This window comes from Carcharhinus amblyrhynchos, chromosome 14 (assembly GCF_965287045.1).
Source record: "Carcharhinus amblyrhynchos chromosome 14, sCarAmb.v2.hapA, whole genome shotgun sequence".
NCBI classification, from domain to species: domain Eukaryota; kingdom Metazoa; phylum Chordata; class Chondrichthyes; order Carcharhiniformes; family Carcharhinidae; genus Carcharhinus; species Carcharhinus amblyrhynchos.
Genome location: NC_137337.1, coordinates 53,247,714 through 53,274,289, shown reverse-complemented (window position 1 = coordinate 53,274,289; position 26,576 = coordinate 53,247,714). Strand labels below are relative to the sequence as shown.

The following is a 26,576-nucleotide window of genomic DNA, read 5'->3' as shown; positions in this document are numbered from 1 at the left end:
TTAGCTCAAAAACATTTACTAAGAAGTGGGAAGCGGAAGAACACCTCCAGTGATAAACAGGAGTGACAGCATCTGGTAGTGGTAGCTGAAAGACTTCACTGGTGCATCCTGGGAGAAGTCAGCCTGGCAACATTTACCTTGAAGTGGGGAGCAGTAAGCCCGAAACACGACATTAACGTTACCCCACCCTCCACCAAAAAAAAAGCCACTGAGAAGATAAAAGTGAAGGTAAAAGTTTTATAAATTTTCTTAAATAATTTATTTGAGACTCGAAATGTCAGTCAGTGAGGATAAGTGCTGCACTTGTGAGATGTGGGAGATCTGTGACAGTTCCAACATCTCAGACGACTATATCTGCAGGAAGTGCACCCAATTGTTACAGATAGGAGCTTCAGAGATATAGTCACCCCACAAGGTGCAGCCAGATAGATGAGCGATTGCTTGAAGGGGCAGTCAGTGCAGGAAAACCCTGTGGTCGTCCCTCTCTCTAACATGTATACCATTTTGTATACTGTTGGGGGAGATTGCCTACTGGGGATAATACCAGCATCAAGCAGAGCAGTTGCACCACGGCTGACTCAGTTGTTAAGCAGGGAGGGACAAAGAGCAGTACAGCAATAGTTATAGAGAACTCTACAGTGAAGGGTACAGATAGGTGCTTCTGAGGATGTCAAAGAGACTCTGCGATGGTATGTTGTCTCCCTGGTGTCAGGGTCAAGGATGTCACTGAACGGGCAGAAAGATTCTGAAGGGAGAGGGTGAACAGCCAGAGGTCATGGTACATTCTGGCACGAATGACAATGTAGAGATGCCGGCATTGGACTGGGGTAAACACAGCAAGAAGTCTCACAACACCAGGTTAGAATAAACTGGTTGGACTCTAACCTGGTGTTATGAATGACACACGCAGGAAGAGTAATGAGATCCTGCAGCAACAGTTTAGGGAGTTATGTAGAAAGTTAAAAGGCAAGACTTTAGGGTTGTAATCTCAGGATTACTCTCTGTGCCACATGCCAGACGAGGCTAGGAATAGGAAGACAGTGTAGCTCAATATGTGGTTAAACAGCTAGTACAGGAGGAAGGGTTTCAGATATCTGGACCATTGAGATCTCTTCGGGGGTAGGTGGGACCTGTACAAGAAGGACAGGTTGCAACTAAACTGGAAAGACAAATATTCTGGCTGGGGGGGTTTGCTAGTGTCACACATTAGGATTTAAACTGGTTTGGCAGGGGGGATAGGAACCAAAGCAACAGTGAAGTAACTGAAAGAAAGAAAACTACAGAATAGGGCCAATAAGACTCTGTTAATGGTAGTTAATAATCAAAGAGATTCTGGTGAACTGAAGTGCATATGTTTCAATGTGAGAAGTGTAACAATTAAGGCAAATGAACTTAGAGCTTGGATTAGTACTTGAAACTATATTGTTGTTGCTACTACAAGAGGCTTGGCTAAGGGAAGGACAGGATTGGCAGCTTAAGGATACAGGTTTCAGGCAGGAGAGAGGGGGAATGTGAAAGGGGTGGGGGAGTTGCACTACTGGTTAAGGAGAATTACCTTGGAGTGCTCAGTGAGGCAATACGGATAGAGCTAGGAATAGGAAAGATGTAGTCACAATGTTGGGGGTTCACTAAAGGCCACCCAACAGCCAACAGGAGATAGAGGAACAGATATGTAAGCAGATTTTGGTGGGAGATTTTAACTTCCGTTATATTGATTGGGACTCATTTAGTGCTAGGAGCATGGATGGGCAGAGTTTGTAAGGAGCATCCAGGAGGGCTTCTTGAAACAGTATGTAGATTGTCCAACTAGGGAAGCAGCCATACTGGACCTGGTACTGGGGAATGAGCCTGACCAGGTGGTCAATATTACAGTAGGAGAGCAGTTCAGGAACAGTGGCCACAATTCAGTAAGCTCTAAGGTACTGATGGTTAAAGAAAAGTGTAGTCCTCAAGTTAAGGTACTAAACTGGGGGAAGGCTAATTGCAACAATATTAGGCAGGAACTGAAGAAGGTAGATTGGGGGCATGTTCGAAGGCAAACCAACATCGAGCACGTGGGAGTTCAAGTATAAGTTGATAGGGATTCAGGACTGGCACATTCCTGTAAGGATGAAGGATAAATATAGCAAGTTTTGGGGAACATGGATAATGAGAGATATTGTGAGCCTAGTCAAAAAGAGAAAAGAAGCATTCGTCAAGGCTAGGGGCTGGGAACACACGAAGTGAGTGCAGAATACAAAGAAAATAGAAAGAAACTTAAGCAAAGAGTAAGAAGGGCTAAAAGAGGTCACGAAAATTCATTGGTCAGCAGGATTAAGGAAAACTCCAAGGCTTTTTGTACATATATAAAGAGCAAAAGGGAGCCAGGGAGAGGGTGGGTACACAAGGACAGGGGAGGGAATCTATGCATGGACCTAGAGGAAATTGGCGAGGTGTTCATCAAAGAGAAGGATTTGATGGATGATGCATCTGGAAAGGGTGTGTAGATAGCTTGAGTCATGTTGAAATCAAAAAGATGGTGCTATTGGGGTTCTTGAGAAACAGTAAGGTAGACAAGTCCCAGGGCCTGATAGGATATACCACAAAAAACAGAGAAGCAACAGACGAAATTGCTGGGGTCTCGAGAGAAATCTTGGTAACCTCACTGGCTACAGGGAAGGTCCCAGAGAGTTGGAGAATAGCCAGTGTTGTTCCTTTGTTTAAAAAGGCTGGCAGGAATAATCCAGGTGATTACAGGCCGGTGAGCCTTACATCATCAGTGGTAGGAAAATTATTGAAGAGGACTCTGAGTCAGGATGAAATAAGTGGACAGCAAGAGGCAACATGGTTTTCTGGAGGGACCTTGTCAAAGTCCTAACTGAAGTCTATGTAGACAACATCCACTGCCCTACCTTCATTAATCATGGCAGACTGGTGCAGAAGGTGAAGTCGCATGGGATCAGAGGTGAGCTGGCAAGATGGATACAGAACTGGCTCGGTCATAGAAGACAGGGTAGCATGGAAGGGTGTGTTTCTGCATAGAGGGCTATGACAAGCGGTGTTCCTCAGGGATCAATGCTAGGACCTTGGCTGTTCGTAATATATAAATGATTTGGAGGAAAACATAAATCAATCAATCTGTTTTGATTACCAGTGGATGACATAAAGATTGGTAAATTTGCAGACAGCGATGAGGACCATCAGAGGATACAAATCGGTTGAGGCTCGGGTGGAGAGAATGCAGATGGAGTTTAATCCAGACAAATGAGGTAATGCATTTTGGAAGGTCTCAAAGATAGGAAATATACAGTAAGTGGCAGAATCCTTATGAGTATTGATGAGTGTACAAGAACACAGGTCAATGAAAGTGGCAATGCAGGTGGAGAAGGTAGTCAAGAAGGCATACGGCATGCTTGCCTTCATCGGCCAGGGCATTGAGTTTAAAAATTGGCAAGTCATGTTGCAATTTTATAGAATCTTAGTTAGGCTGCGCTTGGAATATAGTGTTCAATTCTGGTCGCCACATTACCAGAAGAATGTGGAGGCTTTGCAGAAAGTACAGAGAAGATTTACCAGGATGTTGCCTGGTATGGAGGGCATTAGCTAAGAGGAGAGGTTGGAGAAACTTGGTTTGTTCTCACTGGAACGACTGAGGTTGAGGGGCAACCTGATAGAAGTCTACAAGATTATGAGGGGCATGGACAGAGTGGATAGTCAGAAGCTTTTTCCCAGGGTGGAAGAGTCAATTACTAGGGATCATAGGTTTAAGGTACGAGGGGCAAGGTTTAAAGGAGATAAGAACATAAGAAATAGGAGCAGGAGTAGGCCATCTAGCCCTTCGAGCCTGCCCTGCCATTCAATAAGATCAGTTACACTTTCCCGTTCTCTCCCCATAACCCTTAATTCCCTTGTCTGTTAGAAACCTATCTACCCGTGACTTAAATATATTTAGCAAGGTAGCTTCCACCACTTCAACGGGCAGACAATTCCAGAGATTCACCACCCTTTGAGTGAAGAAGTTCCTCCTCAACTCCGATCTAAACTGCATCCCCCCCCCCTTATTCTGAGGCTGTGCCCTCTAGTCCTGCTATCCTTTCTAAGTGGGAAGAATCTCTCTACCTCTACCCTATCCATCCCTTTCATTATCGTATACATCTCTATAAGATCCCCCCTCATCCTTCTAAACTCCAACAAGTATAGAACCAGTCTATTTAGTCTGTCTTCATAGTCCAACCCCCTCATCTCCAGTATCAGCCTAGTGAACCTCCTCTGCACCCCCTCCAAGGCCAAAACATCCTCGTGCAAGTGCGGCGACCAAAACTGCACACGGTATTCCCGCTGCAGCCTCACCTGTACCCTGTACAGTTGCAGCAAGACCTCCCTACTTTTATATTCTATCTCCCTCGCTATAAAGGCCAACATTCCATTTGCCTTCTTGATCACCTGCTGCACCTGCAGGCTGGGTTTTTGCAACTCATGCACAAGGACCCCCAGGTCCCTCTGCACCGTAGCATGCTGCAGCTTTTCGCCCTTTAAATAGTAATCCCTCCTACTATTATTTCTGCCAAAGTGGATAACCTCACACTTGCTAACATTATACTCCAGCTGCCAGGTCCTTGCCCACTCGCTTAGCCTATCCAGATCCCTCTGCAGACTTTCCACACCCTCCACGCAATTTGCTTTACCTCTCATCTTCGTGTCATCAACAAATTTCGTCACCCTACACTCAGCCCCCTCCTCCAGATCATCTATATAAATGGTAAATAGTTGAGGTCCTAGCACCGATTCCTGCGGCACTCCACTAGTCACCAACCGCCAATCAGAATAGCACCCATTGATACCAACTCTGTTTCCTATTAGACAACCAATCCTCTATCCACACTAACACCTTACCCCCAACTCCGTGCACCCGAACCTTCTGTAGCAACCTTTTATGAGGCACCTTATCAAACGCCTTTTGAAAATCTAAAAACAGCACACCCACCGGTTCCCCTCTGTCTACCGCACTAGTCACATCCTCATAGAAATCCAATAAATTCGTCAAACATGACTTCCCCTTAACGAATCCGTGCTGCGTCTGCTCTATCAAACCATTCTCTTCTACGTGCCTCGCTATTTCTTCTTTGATGATGGATTCAAGCATTTTTCCAACGACAGACGTTTATTAAACTAACCGGCCTATAATTCACTGCCTTTTGCCTGCTACCTTTTTTAAACAGCGGCGTAACATTAGCCGTTTTCCAATCTTCCGGCACTTCCCTGGAATCCAGTGAATTTTGGTAAATAATCACTAAGGCATCCACTATCACCTCTGCCATTTCCTTCAGAACCCTGGGATGCATTCCATCCGGTCCTGGGGACTTGTCCACCTTCAGTCCCATTAGTCTATCAAGCACTACCTCTCTAGTGACAGTAATCACATTCAGGCCCTCAACTCCTACCATCCTTCTATCTTTAATATCTGGCAAACTATTCGTGTCCTCCTCCGTGAAGACCAAGGCAAAAAACTTATTTAAGGCTTCAGCCATTTCCTCATCTCCCACCGCTAAATCCCCCCTCATCCTCTAAAGGTCCAACATTCACTCTAGTGAATGTACAAGGCAATTTTTTTTTTACAAAGGGTGGTGGATTCCTGGAACTCACTGCCGGGGAAGGTAATGGAAGCAGATACGATAGTGAGTTTTAAGGAGTGTCTGGACAAATACAAGAATAAGATGGGAATAGAGGGATATGGATCCTGGAAGGGTAGGGGGTTTTAGTTAAGTTGGGCAGCATGGTCAGTGCAGGCTTGGAAGACCGAAAGGCCTGTTCCTGTGCCGTAATTTTCTTTGTTCAGTGCAACATGAAAATCTGATAGTGTATTCTTGGTCTAAAATTCATCAAAACGGTAACTGGATTATTTCTATTTCTGTAAAAATATGTAAATTTATAAGAATATTGTTACAATTTGAGCACTTTTGTCATCTTGAGTTCATTGATTATTTTTAATTTATAAAAGATTGCACAGCATAATATCTCCAAAATGTACTCCAGGTTGAAATTCTGGATTGTAACTGATTATTAGTGGCAAGTACACCACTTGTGCTAGAATTTTAAGTCAAAAAACAATTAATTTCAACTTGCACCCAAAGTCACTTGGAACTCATTGTAATAATAATTATAAACAGCTAAAGCATGAACAAGCTTTTACTATAAACCATATGAATGTAGCAGTGCACTCACCTGCAAGACAAAGAAATGCTGACAATTACTATCGAGCACAAAAGAACAAGCAAAAATTATGAATTAAAGTAAACTAATTCTGTGGCGTTAACTTTTGCATATACTCTGCATGTTAGTGTGTGAAAATCAACAGCCCATTGTGTATCAGCTGACTGAAGAGTTTCAGACATGGTCAAAATATTGACAGGAGCAAAATGCACACTGCTCATGACAATCTCAAGGTTTTGGGGAGTTTTTCGCATAATCAAGCAAATAATAAAAAGCCAAACCATTTACAGTATTAATCTATACCTGTGCAGCCTGCAGATGCAATTGATGCTTGTCAAGTAAGGAAAGTACATTAGAAAATTAAGTCAGAGGTCAGCCAAGGGTTATCAATAGGGAAGTTGCATCTCAACTTGTTTGTATTCAATTTGCATGCCCAGCCAAGTTGTTAATTTGATACTAGAATCAGAGCTAAAAACAAACCAATATAAAAAAGTATTTAAACACATGAAACCAATACTTGTTTGGGGGTGTGGGGGTGAGGGTGGTGTTGTGGCAGGTGGAAAATGGGTGCAATGAGGGAAATAACCTACCCAAACAGAATTATCCAATAAGATTTCCTGCACAAAAGAACAAATGACAGGCCAGTCACAATAACACCCTGGTTGAACATTTGTTCAACAAACGGAAACTGTGATACTAATTACAATATTGCTAGCAAGAACTTGACACTAGACAAAGCACGGTGTTCTGATTGACAAACTGGTGTACGCACAGTTACAAAAATAACTGTACAAAGTCCTGATGAAGCAGTTATGGTGCCAGGGCCTCTTGATACTACATTAAAATCCAACCAATGAAGTTATAAACTTGTGCTAAATTCAAAAAACAGTCCCTCAGACTGTTTACAAGCTGCATTTACAAGCAAAATAGTCATATTGCACAACATTAGGCTTAAATAAAACTAGGTTAGTGGTTTTACGCAGTTTTTCTGCATTAGGGTGAATTTTATTATGGGCCCCTTATTTGGACGCTGTGCATTAATTTGGCCCTGGTGTAATTACTTTAAAATTATCTCTAAGAACAAATCATACAGCTTTTATTTAAGTCACAGCAATGGGTACAACCAATTTATGGATGGCCCATTTTTAACCAATGTAAGTTGAAGGCACCCAAATTCAAATATAAAAAGATTACATTCACATGGCATACTTACACAGAGACTAGGGACAAGATTGGAAAGGTTCACATGACGTGGTGCAAACAAATGCAACTGCTGAAGGCAGGAGATAGCTTGTGCCTGCACAAGACAATCAGGATTATCCTGCATCACTGCGCAGCCAACTAGGCAGGAGGTTCTTAACAGAGGGACAGATGTGCTGTTGCCTAGGAATTAAATATAGACAGATTATTTACTTTAACTACTGGAATAGCAAATACTGAATTCATTAAGTACTTAACGTACACTGAAAATATTTTCCAGCATTGGCCCCGACACGAAAATTAGTCCAGGTTCAGTTTATTTCACCAACAGTCAGCTGCCAGTCAATCAGTAACACTCTCACCTCTGTGTCACAATGTTTCAGGTTCAAGTCCCACTCCAGGGCTTGAACACAAAAATCAAGACTGACATTCCCAGGCAATACTGAGCACATGCTGTCAGACACGTTGCAATTCAGATGGTAAATTAAAGGGAAACACCTGTTTGGGTGGAAGTAAAAGATACTGTGATGTAATTGCAAAGAGGAGTTATAAAGAACAAAGAAAACTACAGCATTGGCACAAGGCCTTCATCCCTCCAAGACTGTGCTGATCATGATGCCCTAACTAGACCAGTAAAAACCTTCCACCTTTACTCAGTCCATATCCCTCCCTATTCATCTAGATGTCTTCTAAGTGTTGCTGATGTGCCTGCTTCCACCACCTCATCTGGCAGCAGATTCCAGGCACCCATCACTCTCTGCATGAAAAACTTCCCCCACACATCTCCCTTAAACCTGCACCCCCTCGTGATTGACACTTCCACCCTGGGAAAAAGTCTCTGGCTAACCACCCTGTCCATGCCTCTCAATTTTGCAGACCTCCCCTCAACCTCTGTCTTTCCAGTGAAAACAAACTGAGTTTGTTCAACCTAGATCAGAGTAGATTTTAACAAAATTAGGCAGAATCTGGCCAAGGTAGACTGGAACAAGTTACTTCTGGGGAAATCTACAGAGTAGTGGGGAGATGGGGGGTGGGGTGCTCAAAAATGAAATTGCAGTTGGGGGGGGGGGGGGGGGGTGGTGGTGATCAGGCCCAGCATGTTCCCTCTAAGGTAATAGGAAGGTGTAACAAACCCAGAGAACCATGGATGACCAGACACATTCAAGATGCAATGTGAAGGAAAAGAGGTTTTTAACAAGTATTAGGGGGGTAAGTCTACACAGGCATTAGTGGAGTACAGAAAGTGCAGGATGGAGCTTAAGAAATCAATTAGAAGAGCAAAGAGGGGATATGAGAAAGCTCTGGCTGATAAAAGTGGGGAAAATCCTAAGATATTCTATAAGTATATCAATGGAAAGAGGTTAACAAGGGAGAGAATAGGGCCCATTAGGGATCAAGGGGGAAAACGTGTGTGTGGAGGCAGAGGACATTGGTAGGGTGTTAAACTAATATTTCACATCTGTCTTCACCCATGAGAATGAGGAGGTCGTCATGGAACTCAGGGAGAGAGAAAACTATCACCAGGAGTGACAAAGTACTGGGGGTATTGGCAGGCTTAAAAGTGGACAAAATCTCCAGGTCCAGATGAATTGTACCCCAGGCTATTGCAGGAGGTAAGGGAGGAAATTGCAGGGGTTCTGACCCAAAGTTTTAATTCCTCCCTGGCTACTGGGGAAGTGCCAGAGGACTGGAGAACAGTTAATGTGGTCCCACTATTTAAGAAAGGTTATAGAGACAAGCCAGGGAACTACAGACCAGTGAGTCTCACATCTGTGGTTGGAGAACTACTGAACATGATTCTGAAGGAAAGAATCTATCTCCATTTCGAGAAGCAAGGTTTGATCAGGGACAGACAGCATGGTTTTGTCAGAGGGAGGTTATCCCTAATTAATTTGATTGGACTTTTTTGAGCATGTAACCAAGTGTGTGGATGAGGTAGTGTGGTTGATGTGGTTTACATGGTTCAGCAAAGCCTTTGACAAAGTCCCGCATGGGAGACTTATTATGAAGGCTAATGCACATGGGATACAGGTGATCTGACAAGGTGGATTTATAATTGGCTTAGCAATACGAGAGGGTGGTGACAGATGGCTGCTTTAGTGACTGGGGGCTAATGACCAGTGGCATACCATAGGAATCCGTGCTGGGCCCCCTATTGTTCATCTTTTATATAAATGACATTGATGACTATGTGGGGGGTAGGATCAGTAAGTTTGCTGATGACACAAAGATTTGCCAGGTGATTAACGATGAGGTTGAGTGTTTTGGGTTACAGGAAGATATAGAGGAGGTGGTCAGATGAGCGGCAGATGGAATTTAACCCTGAAAAAATGTGAGGTGATGCACTTTGGAAGGAGTAAGTCGACAAGGAAGTGTACTATGAAAAGTCTGACACTGGGAAATTCTGAAAAACAAAGGAACCTTCGCATGTTTGTCCACAGATCTCTGAAGGCGAAAAGGCAGGTTAATAGGTTGGTGAAAAAGTCATACGGCACACTCAACTTTATCAATCGGGGTATAGTTTACAAAAGCAGAGAGGTCATGATGGAGTTGTATGGAACTCTGGTGAGGCCACAGCTGGAGAACTGTGCGCATTCTGGTTGTCACATTGTAGGAAGGATGTGAATGCACTGGAGGGGATGCAGAGGAGATTCACCAGGATGCTGCCTCGGTTGGAACATTTAAATTATAACGAGAGGTTGGCTAGGCTTGGGCTGTTTTCTCTGGACCAGAGAAACCTGAGGGGCGACCTGACTGAGGTGTTCAAGATTATGAGAGGTACGGACAGGATGGTTAGGGAGCAGCTGTTCCTCTTAGTTGAAAGTCCGTTACGAGGGGACACAAGTTAAAAGTGAGGGATGGCAGGTTTGGCGGGGGGTGGGGGGGGGGGTGGCGCGATGTGAGGAAAAACATGTTTACTCAGAGGGTGGTGACAGTCTGGAATGCACTGCTTGAGAGGGTGGAGGAGGCAGGATGCCTCGCGTCCTTTAAAAAGTACCTGAATGAGTACTTGGCACACCATAACTCATGCTGGCAAGTGGAATTAGGTGAACAAGTCAGGGCCTTTCATGAGTTGGTGCCAATGGGCCAAAGGGCCTCTTCTGCATATAGGACTCTATGATTCTGTCATTATATCCAATGTCCTCGAGACCAGGCAACATCCTGGTGAACCTTCTTTGCACTCTCTACAAAGCTTCCACTTCCTTCTCGTAGTGTGGCAGCCAGAACTGCATGCAATGCTTTAAACACAATCTAACCAAGGTTTAATATAACTGCAACAGGATTTGCCAACTCTTGTACTCAATGCCCTGTCCAATGTAGGCAAGCATGCCATATGCCTTCTTAATTACCTTGGCTACCTACGTTGCCACTTTTAGGGAACTAAGGACCTGCATGTCCAGATCCCTTTGTATATTAATGTCCTTTAAGGTTCTGCCATTTACAGTATAATTCACACCTAAATTTGACCCTCCTAAATCCATCACCTCCACTTGTCCAGATTAAACTCCAACTGTCATTTTTGTGCCCACGTTTCCCATCTATATCCTGTTGTATCCTCTGACAATCCCCAGCACTATCAGCAATTCGACCAATCTTCATGTCATCCACAAACTCACTAATCAGACCACTCTCATTTTCCTCCAGATTATTTATATATACTACAAACAACAGAGCTCCCAGCACTCATCCCTGCGGAACACAATTGCTTATAGATCTCCATTGCGAGAAGCACCCTTCCACCACCCCTCTTGTCTTCTACGACCAAGCCAGTTCTGTATCCATATAGCCAGCCCAGCTCCATTGTGATTTTAGTTTTTGTACCAGTCTGCCATGTGGGACCTTTCTGAACACCTTACTGAAGTCCATATAATCCATATCCACAGCCCAACCGCAATTATCTTTGTCACCTCTTCAAAAAACTCAATCATATCCCTGGTGCCCTGATCAATACTTTTCTCTCAATCACCGTTAGAAAAACAGATTATCTGGTCATTTATCACATTACTGCTTGTGGGCATTTGCTGTGTGCAAATTGGCTGCCACATTTTCTACGTTACAACGATGACTCTTTTCTCTCTTTCAATACAACAACTCATTTAATAGACTCTAAGGTGTTACCTAGAAAGAAAGCAACATAAGGAGACATTGGCACAGATGACTAAATGTTTGGTTGAAGAGCAGGAAAGAGAGGCAGAGAGATTTAAGGAGGAGATTTGAGTGCTTGGCAGCTGAACACGTGGCCTCTATTGGTGCAGCAATTAAAATCATGAATACTACTAATGCTTTATTATTACAGGGCATAGAGTAAGAGTAAAAGAGCAAAAAGGTAATGTTAAACTTTTATACAACACTGGCTCAGCCTTAACTAGAATATTACAGTCAGTTCTGGGTGCCAACTTTAGGAAAGATGTGAAGGCATTAGAAAGCAGCGAAAAGATTCACAAGAATGGTTTCAAAGATGAGGAACTACAGATATGTAGATTGGTGAAGTTGGGACTATTTTCCTTTGGGAAGATTGAGAGAAAATTCAATAAATGTATTCAAAGTCATGAGGCGTCTTAACAGAGTAGATAGGGAAAAAATATTCCCATTGGTGAAAGGAAGGGGAATGACACAGGTAAATTTTTCAGAGAAACAATGGGCCAAATATCTACTTCCAGTGCTGTAACAATTACGTGAATGCTCACAAGGCCCAAATTGAGGAGTGCAAATATCTGAGGATTCAGCAGCTGGAGAAGATTACAGAGGTAAGGGATGTCTATAGAGGGATTTAAAAACAGGATAAGAATTTTAAAATCATGGTGCTGCTTGACAACTGTACGGGAGGTGCATAGGCCAGGCTAAATTGCCTGTGGTGACCCAGGATGTGTCCGAGACGTGGATTGGCCATGCTAAATTTCCTCGTGGTACTCAGGATGTTTGCGAGAGCTGAATTGGCCAGGCTGGATTCCCATTCGTGCCCCAGGGCATGTACGGGAGGTGGACTGGCCATGCTATTGCTTGATAGAGCAGACGCAGCACGGTTTCGTTAAGGGGAAATCGTGTCTGACAAATTTATTGAAGTTCTATGAGGATGTGTCTAGGGCGGTGGATAGAGGAGAGCTGGTGGATGTGGTCTTTCTTGATTTTCAGAAGGTGTTTGACAAGGTACCTCACAAGAAGTTATTACAGAAGGTCAGGGGGCATGGAGTTGGGGGTAGGGTGTTAGCGTGGATAGAGGATTGGTTGTCAAATAGGAGGCAGAGAGTGGGGGTCAATGGGTGCTATTCGGATTGGTGGTTGGTGACTCGTGGAGTGCCCCAGGGGTCGGTGCTGGGGCCTCAGCTATTTACCATTTATATAGAAGGTGCAGTTTTGGTCGCCACACTTACGCAAGGATGTTTTGGCCTTGGAGGGAGTGCAGAGGAGGTTTACTAGGCTGATACCGGAGTTGAGGGGGTTGAACTATGAGGAGAGGCTTAATAGACTGGGCTTGTACTCGTTAGAGTTTAGAAGAATGAGGGGAGATCTCACTGAGACATATAAGATGATGAATGGGATGGATAGGATAGAGGTGGAGAGGCTCTTCCCGCTCAAAGGACAGTAGGACTAGGGGGCACAGCCTCAAGATAAAGGGGGGGCGGTTTAGAACTCAAAGGGTGGTGAATCTCTGGATTTCTCTGCCCGTTGAAGTGGTGGAGGCTGCCTCGCTAAATATTTTTAAGACGTGGGTTGATGGGTTTTTGATAAGCGAGGGGATTAAGGGTTATGGGGAGAGGGCGGGAATGTGGAACTGAGCCACGACAGATCAGCCATGATCTTATTGAATGGCGGGGCAGGCTCGAAGGGCTAGATGGCCTACTCCTGCTCCTATTTCTTATGTTCTTATGTTCAGGGGAATTTAGCAATAAGGGATCATTTAGCATGGCCAGTCCACCTCTTGTGCACAGCTTGGGACACAAACGGGATTTTAACATGTCCAATTGACCTCTCATCCACACCTTTAGCATCTAAGGATGGCCGGTCCGGCTCTGGTACACATCTTGGGACACTAAGGAACAATTTGGCAGGGCAAATACACCTCTTGTACACATTGTGGAACACTAAAATGAATTTAGCATGGTCAATCCACATCTTGTACACTGCTTGGGAGACAAAGCGGCAATTTAACAAGACCAATTCACACCTCGTACACACCTTGGAATACTAAGGGGAATATAGCATAGCCAATCCATCTCTCATACACGTCTTGGGACACTAAGGAGCAATTTGGCATGACCAATCCACCCAACCTACACATCTTTGGCCGTGTCAGGGATTTCAACATGTCCAATTCTCATCCACATCTTGGGGCGCTGAAGGAAATTTAGTATTGCCAATCCACCTCTCGTACGCAGCTTGGGACACTAAGGGGCAATTTAGCATGGCCAGTCCAGCTCTCGTACACATCTTGGGTCACTCGGGCAATTTAGCATGGCCAATCCACCTCTTGGCGTTTATTGGTAGGGGGATTGAATTTAGGAGTCGCAGCGTCATGATGCAACTGTACACAACTCTGGTGCGGCCGCACTTGGAGTATTGTGTGCAGTTCTGGTCCCCACATTACAGGAAGGATGTAGAGGCTTTGGAGAGGGTGCAGAGGAGGTTTACCAGGATGTTGCCTGGTATGGAGGGGAGATCCTATGAGGAGAGACTGAGAGATTTGGGGTTGTTTTCGCTGGAAAGAAGGCGGCTAAGAGGGGACCTTATTGAAACATATAAGATGATTAGAGGTTTAGACAGGGTGGATAGTGATAGCCTTTTTCCTAGGATGGAGAAAGCTAGCACGAGGGGGCACGGCTTTAAATTAAGGGGGGTAGTTATAGGACTGATGTCAGGGGTAGGTTCTTTACCCAGAGGGTGGTGAGGGACTGGAATGCCCTGCCAGCTGCAGTTGTAAATGCACCTAGTTTGGGGGCGTTTAAGAGATCTGTGGATAGGTTTATGGACGAAATGGGATTGGTTTAGATTAGTGGGTTAGTGTTTTTTTTTAAAAAGCTGGTCGGCGCAACATCGTGGGCCGAAGGGCCTGTTCTGCACTGTAATGTTCTATGTTCTTTGTTCTAATTGTCGATATGCACAAGGTTGATGAATGAGTGAGTTAGGTTAGGTCAGCTCATGGGCAGGAGCTTTTTGAATAATCAAGTTTATATGAGATAGCTCATTGGAGACTGGCTTGGAGTTTGTTCAAAGGGCCACATCAAGAAGCATGTACTTCAGCAGCAGATGAGTTTAGGCAAGGATTTGATGTGAAGGTAGAAAATGGGCAGTCTTAGTGGTGACACAAATATGCGGTTGGCTGCCTACCTCAGAGTCAAGTATAACATCCAAGTTGCAAATAGTGTAGTTCGGCTTCAGATAGTTGACAAGGAGTGGGGAGCAGAATGGAGTTTGTGGCAAAGACCAAAGACAATGGCTTGTAACTTCTGAGTTCCAGACCAGAGTACCTGGGGGTACCCCAAATCTGCACCGGGAAAACCCACTCCCAACCCCCATCCCACCAGAGGCTCCCTGGTAATGTTTGCACACCAATGGCTGGAGAACTTCAAACTCCTGAAGGATAGCTGCCCTGCACTGGGAACCATCCAAAACACAATTAAATTGCATACTTCCAATGATTTTAACTGTCTCACAGCAATAGTTAGCCAGAAACGATTTGGAGAATTAAAACTACTTGTAGATTCTTGCTAACTATTGTTGTGACCATCCCAATCATCCCTCTCCTCCCACTGTGCATTTAGTGAAAATCTCATGTCCATCCACCAAGTTTGCATTTTCCACAAAGAATGAAAGATAGACACTGACAGTACTTGAGAATACAAACTCAAGATCTCATCAATCCTAACTAAAAAAACAATGATTCAAGGATACACTGCACAGCATTAGATGCCCAACATCTGAATCTCCATTCCTATAAATGCCACGCAATCATATCCAAATCTTGTATTTTGACCAACTTCAAGTTAAAATCAATTCATGATGTCTTGCTGAAACGTGTCTTCCAACCCCCATTTTCCAATTACTTAAGGAACACATTCATTTTAGCTCAATATATGTTTGAAAATTATATGAAATGAACAGAAAGTCTCCCAAATTTGACATAAAAAAACTATGCTTTCCAAGGGAAAAGCACATTCCTTTATCGGGGATGATCAAATATTAAATAAAAATCAATTTAGTAAAACATACCAACACTTTTGTTTTAAAATCAATGTAAATTTCAGGCATTAATCATGCAATGGGAAGCACATTTCAAATGCCATTGAGCACTCTTATCACAATTATCAACTATTGCAAACACGTTACCTTGCAATTCTGGCCCCAGTGTGGTAATAAGTACATTCAAACAACGACCCAAACTTTGATGAACTTCTACATGAGTAGGAGGCACAGTCAACAGCAGCAGCAAGACAAGAGAAAGACTCGATTCCACATGGGCATGATACATTGGACCACTAGAATCTATTAACAATGACAAGGAGTGCAGTGCCCAGGTCTACAATTGAAGAGGAATAGAGTGTTTATAGTTAAAAGTAGTACCAATAAAAGATCCAGTATAAAGCATGACATGTATTCAATAATAAATTCAGCAATCTTGACAAAAGAAAGTTATGAACAAAGCTGCTTTACAAGCAAATCACATTTATACAAAGATAATGGATTGAACTTCTTCGATAAGACGGCTAAATTAACGTACATTAGTAATCCATTCTCAACATCATAAAGGGAACAATCCGTTATTCAGTACGTTATCCGTTAATAGCTTTGCAGAATATATACCTTGTTCTATTTCAAATCAAAATTCAGTCAAATTAATCCTTTTTGCATACAAGTTAATTTTAGAACATAGAACATTACAGCGCAGAACAGGCCCTTCGGCCCACGATGATGCGCCGACCAGTTACAAACCAATGACCCACTAACCTAAACCAATCCCTTTTCGTCCATAAACCTATCCACGGATCTCTTAAACGCCCCCAAACTAGGCGCATTTACAACTGCAGCAGGCAGGGCATTCCAATCCCTCACCACCCTCTGGGTAAAGAACCTACCCCTAACATCTGTCCTATAACTACCCCCCCTTAATTTAAAGCCACGCCCCCTCGTGCTAGATTTCTCCATCAGAGGAAAAAGGCTATCACTATCCACCCTATCTAAACCTCTAATCATCTTGTATGTTTCAATAAGATCCCCTCTTAGCCGCCTTCTTTCCAGCGAAAACAACCCCAAATCCCTCAGCCTCTCCTCATAGGACCTCCCCTCCATACCAGGCAACATCCTGGTAAACCTCCTCTGCACCCTCTCCAAAGCCTCCATATCCTTCCTGTAATGTGGGGACCAGAACTGCACACAGTACTCCAAGTGCGGCCGCACCAGAGTTGTCTACAGTTGCAACATAACGCTGCGACTCCTAAATTCAATCCCCCTACCAATAAACGCCAAGACACCGTATGCCTTCTTAACTACCTTATCTACTTGATTCCCAACTTTCAGGGATCTATGTACACATACACCTAGATCCCTCTGCTCATCCACACTATTCAAAGTCCTCCCGTTAGCCCTATACTCGACACGTCTGTTATTCCTACCAAAGTGAACTACCTCACACTTCTCCGCATTAAACTCCATCCGCCACCTCTCGGCCCAGCTCTGCAACCTAAGTCTTCCTGCAAACTATGACACCCTTCCTCACTATCTACCACACCTCCGACTTTGGTGTCATCAGCAAATTTACTAATCCACCCAACTATACCCTCATCCAGATCATTAATAAAAATTACAAACAGCAGTGGCCCCAAAACAGATCCCTGAGGCACACCACTCGTAACCGAACTCCATGATGAATATATACCATCAACCACCACCCTCTGTCTCCTATCCGCTAGCCAATTCCTGATCCAATTCCCTAGATCACCCCCAATCCCATACATCTGCATTTTCTGCAGAAGCCTACCATGGTGAACCTTATCAACCTTATCAATTTTATAACATTCTGCTCTTATACTTTGAAGGCAAGCACATTTCAAGGGCAGCTAAACAGGGGTGGGACAGAGGAATGCAGTATGGGAAGACTGGGGAGGGCAGGCAGGCCAGAGGGAGTTTGGAGGAAGGCAGGTCCGAAGGAGTGAGTGCTATGACAGAGGCTTGGATGGTTTGGGGAGGGGGCGCTGTGGAAGCGGGCCAGATAGGTTGGTAAGGAGAGCATCCACCCAGAATAGATAGAAAAGACATAAAAAGGGGTTCATGCATACCATCTATCTGCCCTATCTGGACCAACACACACTAGTCACCGTTGTTTGCATCTGTTATATAGCCAGTGTGTTATATTCCATCTTGAAAACTCTGATCAAACTCAATAAACCCACTATATTTATTGCAGACAATCCTGCAGTGATAACAACTATCCTTTTTTTTTCAAAGAGTACATTTTCAACAAGTGTTTGTATCAAACAAGAAAGCATACAACTAAAGTTCAATCCATTATTTAGTTTTCCAGTGTACCACAATATCTAAACAGGTACGATTTCTATAACATTAAAACAATTTTTCCATTCGATGAATCAAATATTTTAGCAAAGAACCATGCACCTAAATTACATAGGTTGTGATCCCACTATACAAAGCATTTGCACAAATCTCAGGCAAGACTTTTATTACTACAGGAAAGTCAAATGGAATTTATGTTAAGCAGGTTACGGTACCAAATCTCTTCAATACAGCAAAATTAAAGGAGGATTTGTAAACAAGATTAAATTTTCATGCTTTCATATTTACAAGCACTTACTTTTGATGTCATATTCCAAAATATATATTACCTGAACTTCAGGCGATGTGCTATCTTGAGATAAAGTATAAAGAATACTGACACAAGCATTCAAGTGTTGACTTGAAACTATTCCTCCCAGGTACCTGTAAAGGGAGCCTAAAGCCATGGAATGTCCTGTGCGCGAAATCACATCCCTGGCAGACTTTAACCTGAGGTGATGAGGAAGGAAACAGTCGCTTTGTAATACAGAACATTAATATTGCTGAACAGAGACATGTTATTGAATATGTTTATCATGAACTCATCAGGACAAATAGAAAAATGTTAGCATACAAGATAGATACTTTAAATTGGTTCAACTTTTTGAACTCGGGATAATAAAATTTATTTATTCAGAAACCTGTGGAATCCTGTGGCTTTATCAACTTAGTAAGCATCTTGAACCTCAAACCTGTCTACTTTCAACAAAAATGTTATTAGTTCTCACCAGACGGGTCCCCCACAATCTGGGGTCTGGTCAAGGATCTGTCTGTAGTCAGGATTGTTCAGCAAGTGCTGCACAATTACAGAATCTAACTAACAATAGATGTTTTGTTTTGGATTTTGCAAGAACAAGCTAGTTGAGTATAGTCTCTACTCTGCCCATTGTGTATTTTGCCCACTATGAACAACTGAAGGAACACACTGATTATTTCCATCAGCCGATCTCTGGGATGTACAGCCTGTGTGCTGTGCGTGGCATTCCACATACAGCATTCTGTTAGTGGAAAATACCACTCAGCCACTGCACTAACCTAATACTACCCTCAGTCCAAAAAGACATTCTGCCTACCGCATCATTGATCAGTGTTATGCGTGAATTTCAGTGCCAGTGCTATAGGAAAGATAGAAGTCATGGAATCCCTGCAGTGCAGAAGGAGACCATTTGGCCCATTGAGCCTGTACTGACAGCAATCCCACTCAGGCCATATCCCCCGTAACATTACGTATTAACCCTGCTAATCCCCCTGACGCTAAGGGCCAATTTAGCACGACCAATCAACCTAACCTGCACATCTTTGAAGTATGGGAAGAAACCGGAGTACCCGAGGAAATCCACATAAACGTGCGGATAGCGGGCAAACTCCATACAAATGTTACCATTATTTCTTAAAGTGCACATCAGTAATGACCTCAGTGGTTTGAAATCAGCTGTCATTGCATTTCTTTTCATTTGTCAATTTTCTCCTCCTTTTATAAACTTTGAGTTTAGTTTCAAAGTATCTCCATAACACAACAGCAAACTGGCTGTTTTCCACGCACTGAATCAAGACATGAAGTCAATGGACTATTCAACTATAGAGGGCATCATGTACGTACACAATTTATCCTCATCAAAAATCCATACACATGCATCATGAAGCAGAAGACACTGGATATCCACAAGAATCAAAAATCCTGATCAACTTTCCTGCTATTCGAACAGATATCTATCTAGACTGGAAACTGAATCCCATATCTCTTAGAATATTTAGTTTTGACACACTATCAGTAGCAGAGAGGTAGTCTCTGATTCAGGAAAGAAAGTAGTGATAATTTCTATTGAATATTACCATTTCATGATAATAGATATCAGCTGAATAGCTTTCGAACCACTACCTAACGGGAAGTACTGCCAGAAAACATTGATGATGTATTGGAAAAAGATGTTTTGTTCCAAACTTTATTTTTGAAAATAAGTCATTTATAAAAAGGCAATTTTCATTGAAGATATTTCCTTCCCTCAAATTACTCTGCTCTGACTGACTGTTAGAATTCCAACAGTTAAAAGTGGATGCTGGGGAATCACCAGTATGATCTGTTTGTTCCTAAATTGAAAATAATGTTCAAAAATACATTTGATAAAAATATAAAAAAGTGTTGATGCTCAACCAAAACAATGCTAAGCGTTAGTTAAGAGTTAACGACTCCCATTTTAAAAAGATTGCACGTCACCATGATGCAAACCTTTAGCATCGCTAAAATGATCTAAGGATACAAGACAATCTAAATGAGGTATCATGGGATAAGTTGCGTTATCAGTTCATATGAATTCAAACTGTTGTCGCACCGCATAAAGGAATTACCCAGCTTAGCCAAAGGTAGTAGAACAAAATATGCAAGGGACTCATGTTAGTATTTATCCAGGGAAAACTCCTGCAGCATAACCCTACATGATCAGACTTCATCTGAACGGGAGGTCTACTCGTATAATTCCCAGCTATGAGGGCTCCATCTGGCACTAACTCAAGTGTCTTCCAAAATCTGATGAAAGCAAGATGGGTTTCTATCGAACTCAGTGACACACTTCAGTCACTACAAAGCAAGGGGTGATCCAGTGATTAGCGCTGCTACCTCACAGCTTCAGGGACCTAGGTTCAATTCCAGCCTCGGGTCAGTGTGTGGAGTTTGCATGTTTTCCCCGTGTCTGCGTGCTCTAGTTTCCTTCCACAGTTCAAAGTTGTGTGGGTTAGGTTGATTGGTCATGATAAATTGCCCCTTAATGTCAGGGGGATTAGGATAGTAAATATGTGGGGTTATGGGGATAGAATAGGACCTGGGTTGAATTGTTGTCCGTGTAAGCCAAATGGCTTCCTTCTGTCCTGTAGGGATTCTATGATTCAATAGTCCTACATTCTTGATCAGAGTAGAATCCAGCTGACTCCTCGACTTCACAACAATGATTCAACAGTTCTTGGTATTTCATAGTGCCTTTAAAAAAAAGGCCTCAACAAGGAAAAAGGAAGTCGATGGAAATAAATGGATTTTAGAAGTGGTCAAAAATTTCATCAAGAAGTGATCGTAAGCAAGAACTCAAAGTTGGAGGAGGAGAGGGACAGAGTGAGAGCAAGAAAAAGAATGAGGCGGGTGTATCAAGTGAGAGAATTGCAGAGTATTTGACACAAGTGCTTGAAGGCAAACCTTGAAGCTTAATAAATGGAGGGGTTGTGCAAGAGGTTATAATTAAAACAACAAAGAATGTATGGCTGGAAAAGGTTAAAGACTTGGGGGGCAAGGCCATTAAGGAATTTAAACACAGAATTTCAGAGGTATTGAAGTGTCAGGAATTAATGTAGGCAAGTGACGATAGTAGGGATGAGTGATTAAAGACAAAAAAACCCTGAAAATTAGTTGTTGAACACAAAGATCTGATTTTTTTTTGTGGCAAGGCATCATGTAATTGTCACACTTTTTATTATCTGTGATGAATGCAAATGCTTGTAAGCCATTTCAAATGGATGGATTCATTAGACTTCAAGTGGATTTGTTTTTCCTTTGTTTACTTACCAAAACTTGAACCAATGCATTTATAACAAATCACCAAAGTAACCTCAGCATTTCAGTGTTTAATGCAGATACTTCCTACTTCATCCTGTTGTACTAACACCAGAACATGACTTTTCTTTCTCTGTCCACTTCATGAATGGATAATGGTTACAGAAAGTGAAATTTAAATTTTTAACAATTAAGTGCATTATTTGGACTTGGTGCTTTCCTTGGGCTCCAACTGTCTAACCTGATTATTATTAATTTTAAATTTCAGTGTAGTCGAAGAATGAAGGGAGGCGATGGCATGAATTGTCACTGGACCAGAAATCAAGAGATCCAGAGTACTGCTCTGGGGGTCCAGGTCCAGATCCCACCAATGCAGATGGAAAATTTGAATTCAACAAAAAAAATCTGGAATGGATGACTATGACACCATTGTTGATTGTCACAAAATTCCATCTAGTTCATTAATGTCCTTTAGGGAAGGAAATCTGTCACCGTTACTTGATCTGGCCTACATGTGACTCCACAGCACAGCTGACTCTCTGGAATGACCTAGCAAGCTACTCAGTGACACGGCATCATCATAGAATCCTGTACCAGCTTTCGAAAGAGCATCTTCCACAAGGGCCAATCTCCCCCAACCTATCCTTGCAACCTCAGGCATTTAGCATGGATAATCCAACTAACCTACATATCATTGGACGTCAAGCTGCAATTTAGCATGGCCAAGCCACTGAACCTGCACATCTTTGAACTGTGGAGGAAACTCACTCAGGAAATTGGAGAATATGCAAATTCCACACGGAGAATCACCCAAGGCCAAAATCAAATCCAAGTACTGGCACAATGAGGCAGCTGTGCCACTTAAGAGTAGGCTGGGGCCCTCTGCAGAGGGCACCCGCCAACAGCATCTCAGGCAACAGGGCATGAAAAGTAGCAACCTCCACTTCTAATGTTTATCCTGGGAATACACTAAGATATAGTGGGACTGTTCGCAGGAGTAAGGAGTTGTAGGGGTACAGAGTGGGCATGGGTGAAGTTAGTCACAGATCAAACATCAAAATCAAACATCACAATTGCATTTGTCACCTTACTAAAACCTTTTGTTGTTCATAACTTCAAGATCTCACTCTGACTCCTCTCCCACTGGGATAGGTCTTCACCCCATTTCTCATAGACCCTCAATGAAAGAGAAATAGTTTGGTTCACTCAAACCAATAGTAACATACATCTTAGGAATGACTTCGGCACTGATCAGCGAACCCGAGACCTGCCCACCTAATCCTCCTTATTGCTGCAGGACAAAGGAATAAGGCCGGTACCTCACTTGCACATGAGCAGTGAGTCAACGCGCTGGCAACTGAAACACAGCAGTCAAACATAAGGAAAAACTCTGGAGCATCAGCGCTTTCATCACTGCAAGTCCTCATCGCCTTCCTGCATTGAAAGGCTAAGCACAGTCATACAGCTTTACAGCATGGAAACAGACTCTTCGGCTCAACTTGTCCATGCCGCCTTTTTTTAAGACCTTAAGCTAATCCCAATATCCCTCTATACTAATCGTACCCATGTAACTATCTAAATGTTTCTTAAAAGATAAAATTATACCCGCCTTTTCTACTACCTCTGGCAGCTTGTTCCAGACACTCACCACCCTGTGAAACAATTGCTTCTCTGGACACTTTTGTATCTCTCCCCTCTTACCTTAAACCTATGACCTCTAGTTTTAGACTCCCATACCTTTAGGAAAAGGTATTGACTGTCTAGTTGATCTGTGTCCCTAATTATTTTATAGGCTTCTATAAGATCACTCCTCGGCCTTCTATGCTCCAGAGAAAAAAGTCCCAGTCTATCCAGCCTCTCCTTATAACTCAAACCATCAAGTCCCGGTAGCATCCTAGCAAAGCTGCACTCTTTCTAACTGAATAATATCCTTTCTCTAATAGGGTGACCAGAACTGCATGCAATATTCCAAGTGCGGCCTAACCAACATCTTGTCCAACTTCAACAAGATGTCCCAACTCCTGTATTCAATGTTCTGACTGGTGAAACCAAGCATGCTGAATGCCTTCTTCACCATTCTGTTCATCTATGACTCCACTTTCAAGGAGCTATGAACATGTACCCTGAGATCTATTTTTTCTGTAACTCTCTCCAACGCCCTACCATTAACTGAGCAAGTCATGCCCTGGTTCAATCTACCAAAATGCATCACCTCATATTTAACTAAACTAAACTCCATCTGCCAATTGTCAGCCCACCCAATAGATCAAGATCCCGTTGCAATCAGAGATAACTTTCTTCACTGTCCACAATGCCACCAATCTTGGTGTCATCTACAAACTTACTAACCGTGCCTCCTATATTCTCATCCAAATTATTAATATAAATGACAAATAACAGTGGACCCAGCACTGATCCCTGAGGCACACCGCTGATTACAGGCCTCCAGTTTGAAAAACAACCATGCACAAGGACTCTGTGGCTCCAGCATCCCAATGTGTTGATTTTCATGCTGGACCTCCTCCTTTGATTGCTGGGTGTGTGTGTGTGTGTGTGTGTGTGTGTGTGTGTGTGTGTGTGTCATGGAGGTCTTTAAGACCAGCGAGAGGTGGGGGGTATCTATCTTTGCTGTTGGAAGCTCAGAGTTACTTTTTAAAATATTAAAGGAGGTTGGGATTTTTTTTTAAAGAAAGTGGAATTCCATGATCCCAAAGATGTAATTCAATCAAATGGTGGAAATTTCTTATCACTGTGACAGGATTAATGGGCGAATAGAATTTGATGGAGGATGGCATGTGGCGAATAGTCCTGCATGAACTGACATTGGTGGTGGGGGTGATGTAAAAGGACAGGAGCTCGGTGAGGATAGTTGAATGTGGGAGTGACAAACAAAAAACTAAGCATTTCAGGATTCAACAAGAGAAAAACATGAATGATCTTCACCTGTACATTCACAAATTTGAGTTTTACTGCAGTGATTAATAAGAATCCTAGCTGATGTTTACAAGCAACAAATCTATAATTACGATAGCTCACTCATCTGGGGTACTGTGTACAGTTGTGTTTACTTAAGGGAAGATATAATTGCATTAGATGCAGTAAAGTGATGGTTCATTCAACTGAAGGTTAGAAAGGACGGGACAGGTTGGAAATGCATTGGAGTTTAGAAGATTGATAGGTGACCTTATTGAAATACAAGATCCTAAAGGGATCAACAGGTCAAAGAATGTTTCATCTTATGGGAGAAGCTAGAACTAGGGGGCACTGTTTAAAAATGAATCTCCCATTTAAGACAGAGTTGACAAATTTTTTTTTCCCCCTCAGGAATTCTCATCCCCAGAAAGCAATGGCAGCTGGGTGATGGGATTTTTAAGGCTGAATTACATAAGGTTCATATGTAATATGGTAAAACAAAGGCTCTTATTCAAGGCTGGGACTTGTTTCCCCTGGAGCATAGGAAGATGAGGGATGACCTTAGAGGTTTATGAAATCATGAGGGGCATGGATAAGGTGAATATCCAAGTCATTTTTTCCAGGTAGGAGGGTCTAAAACTTGAGGACATTGGTTTAAGGTGAGAGGGGAAAGATTTAAAAGGGACCTAAAGTGATGCTTACATGGAATGAGCTGCCAGAGGAGGTGTGAGAGGCAGGTACAATTAGAACATTTAAAAGCTATTTGATCAAGTAAATGAATAGGTAAGCTTAAGAGGGATATGAGGCAAATGGGACTAGTTCAGTTTAGGAAACTTGGTCGGCATAGACGAGTTGAACTGAAGAGCCTGTTTCATGCTATATATCTCTATGATTCCAAGTTGTTGGTTGATATAATTTATATTTTGTATTCTGCACAGATCAAGAAATGAATATGGCTTTAGTTCAATAATACTCAAGTGCATTCTAGTACACAGATATCCCAAATAGATTTTTTTTTAAACTGAAGTCTATTGCAATACCATCAAAAATAATTATACTAATCTACTCACTTTTCAAAGCTAGTCTGTGCCAGCCTGGCAGTGAAGGCACTATCTGCTACAACCTGTGCCAGTCTGGCCAGGGTCTCTGCTGCAGCACACCTTAACAGAAGATTTGCACTTTCCAAGGAACGCATCACCAGAGTTACAGCAGGTCTTCTCACCCCTTCAGGGCCTAAATTATCTTTCGTGCAAGCTAACCCCTGGAAAAGAAAAAAATCAAAACGTTGAACTTCATTCATTAGTCCAGTGTGCATGACTATTTCATTATAAACAGCAGCAAAAACATACTGAGCTGCTATACATACACATCACATTAACCAACCTGAAGCAATAAGTCATTCATGATTGGTATGACAAAAGAACTGTAACTATAAATACTTTGCTTTTATATGGCATCTTTCATGATGTCAGGATGTATTATCTCCAAATTTGCAGAGTGAGCTCAACGCATTCTATGCTCATTGAGTAGCAGGTCAGCAAAAGCACACCCCACACACTGGAAGCTTCAGATGGACCTATATCCAAGGTCACCAGTCTTCTCAAAAGTCAACCCACGGAAAGCAACTGGCCTGGAGTATGCGGACGAGCACTCAGATCCTGCACGGACTAATTGGCGAGGGTATTCGGAGACATCTTTAACCTCTCTTTACACTAATCTGAGGTCATTATCTGCTTCAAGACGACAACCTTCATCCTGATACTAAAGGAGGGCCAGACAGCATGCCTTAATGGTTATCGTCCAGTGTCACTGGTATCCATTAATATGAAATGTTTCAAAAGGTTAGGCATGGCACAAATCAATTCTGGCCTCTCAGATTGCCCTGATCCACTACAGTTCGCCTACCACCGGAATAGGTCCGCAGCAGAAGCTACCTCCCTGATCCTACCCTCAACCCTGGAACAACTAGGTAATAAGGACACCTATGCCAGACTCCTATTCATAGACTGCAGCTCAGTCTTCAACATCATCATTCCAATGAAACTCATCTCTAAACTCCATGGCCTGGGGCTTAGCTCCTCCCTCTGTGACTGGATTCTGAACTTTCTACCTCACAGACCACAATCACTTTCAAGTAAAGATAATCAACAACACCTCATCCATGATCATCCTCAACACCAGCATCTCACAAGGC

The 26,576-nt window shown here is 42.8% G+C and overlaps 1 protein-coding gene across 2 annotated transcripts in view; it reads right to left on the bottom strand.

Moving 5' to 3' along the window:
• Window positions 1-26,576, bottom strand: part of heatr5a (HEAT repeat containing 5a) — a 169,328-nt gene that overhangs the window by 67,924 nt on the left and 74,828 nt on the right. The window contains exons 18-22 of one of the 2 annotated variants that reach the window (XM_080202886.1): window positions 25,453-25,643; window positions 18,225-18,384; window positions 15,715-15,904; window positions 7,403-7,572; window positions 6,780-6,806 (exon numbers count right to left, since the gene is read on the bottom strand). In XM_080202886.1, the coding sequence (XP_080059012.1) occupies window positions 6,780-6,806; window positions 7,403-7,572; window positions 15,715-15,904; window positions 18,225-18,384; window positions 25,453-25,643 (738 nt within the window). The remainder of the gene's footprint in view (window positions 1-6,779; window positions 6,807-7,402; window positions 7,573-15,714; window positions 15,905-18,224; window positions 18,385-25,452; window positions 25,644-26,576) is intronic. The other variant, XM_080202887.1, reaches the window with a different exon arrangement.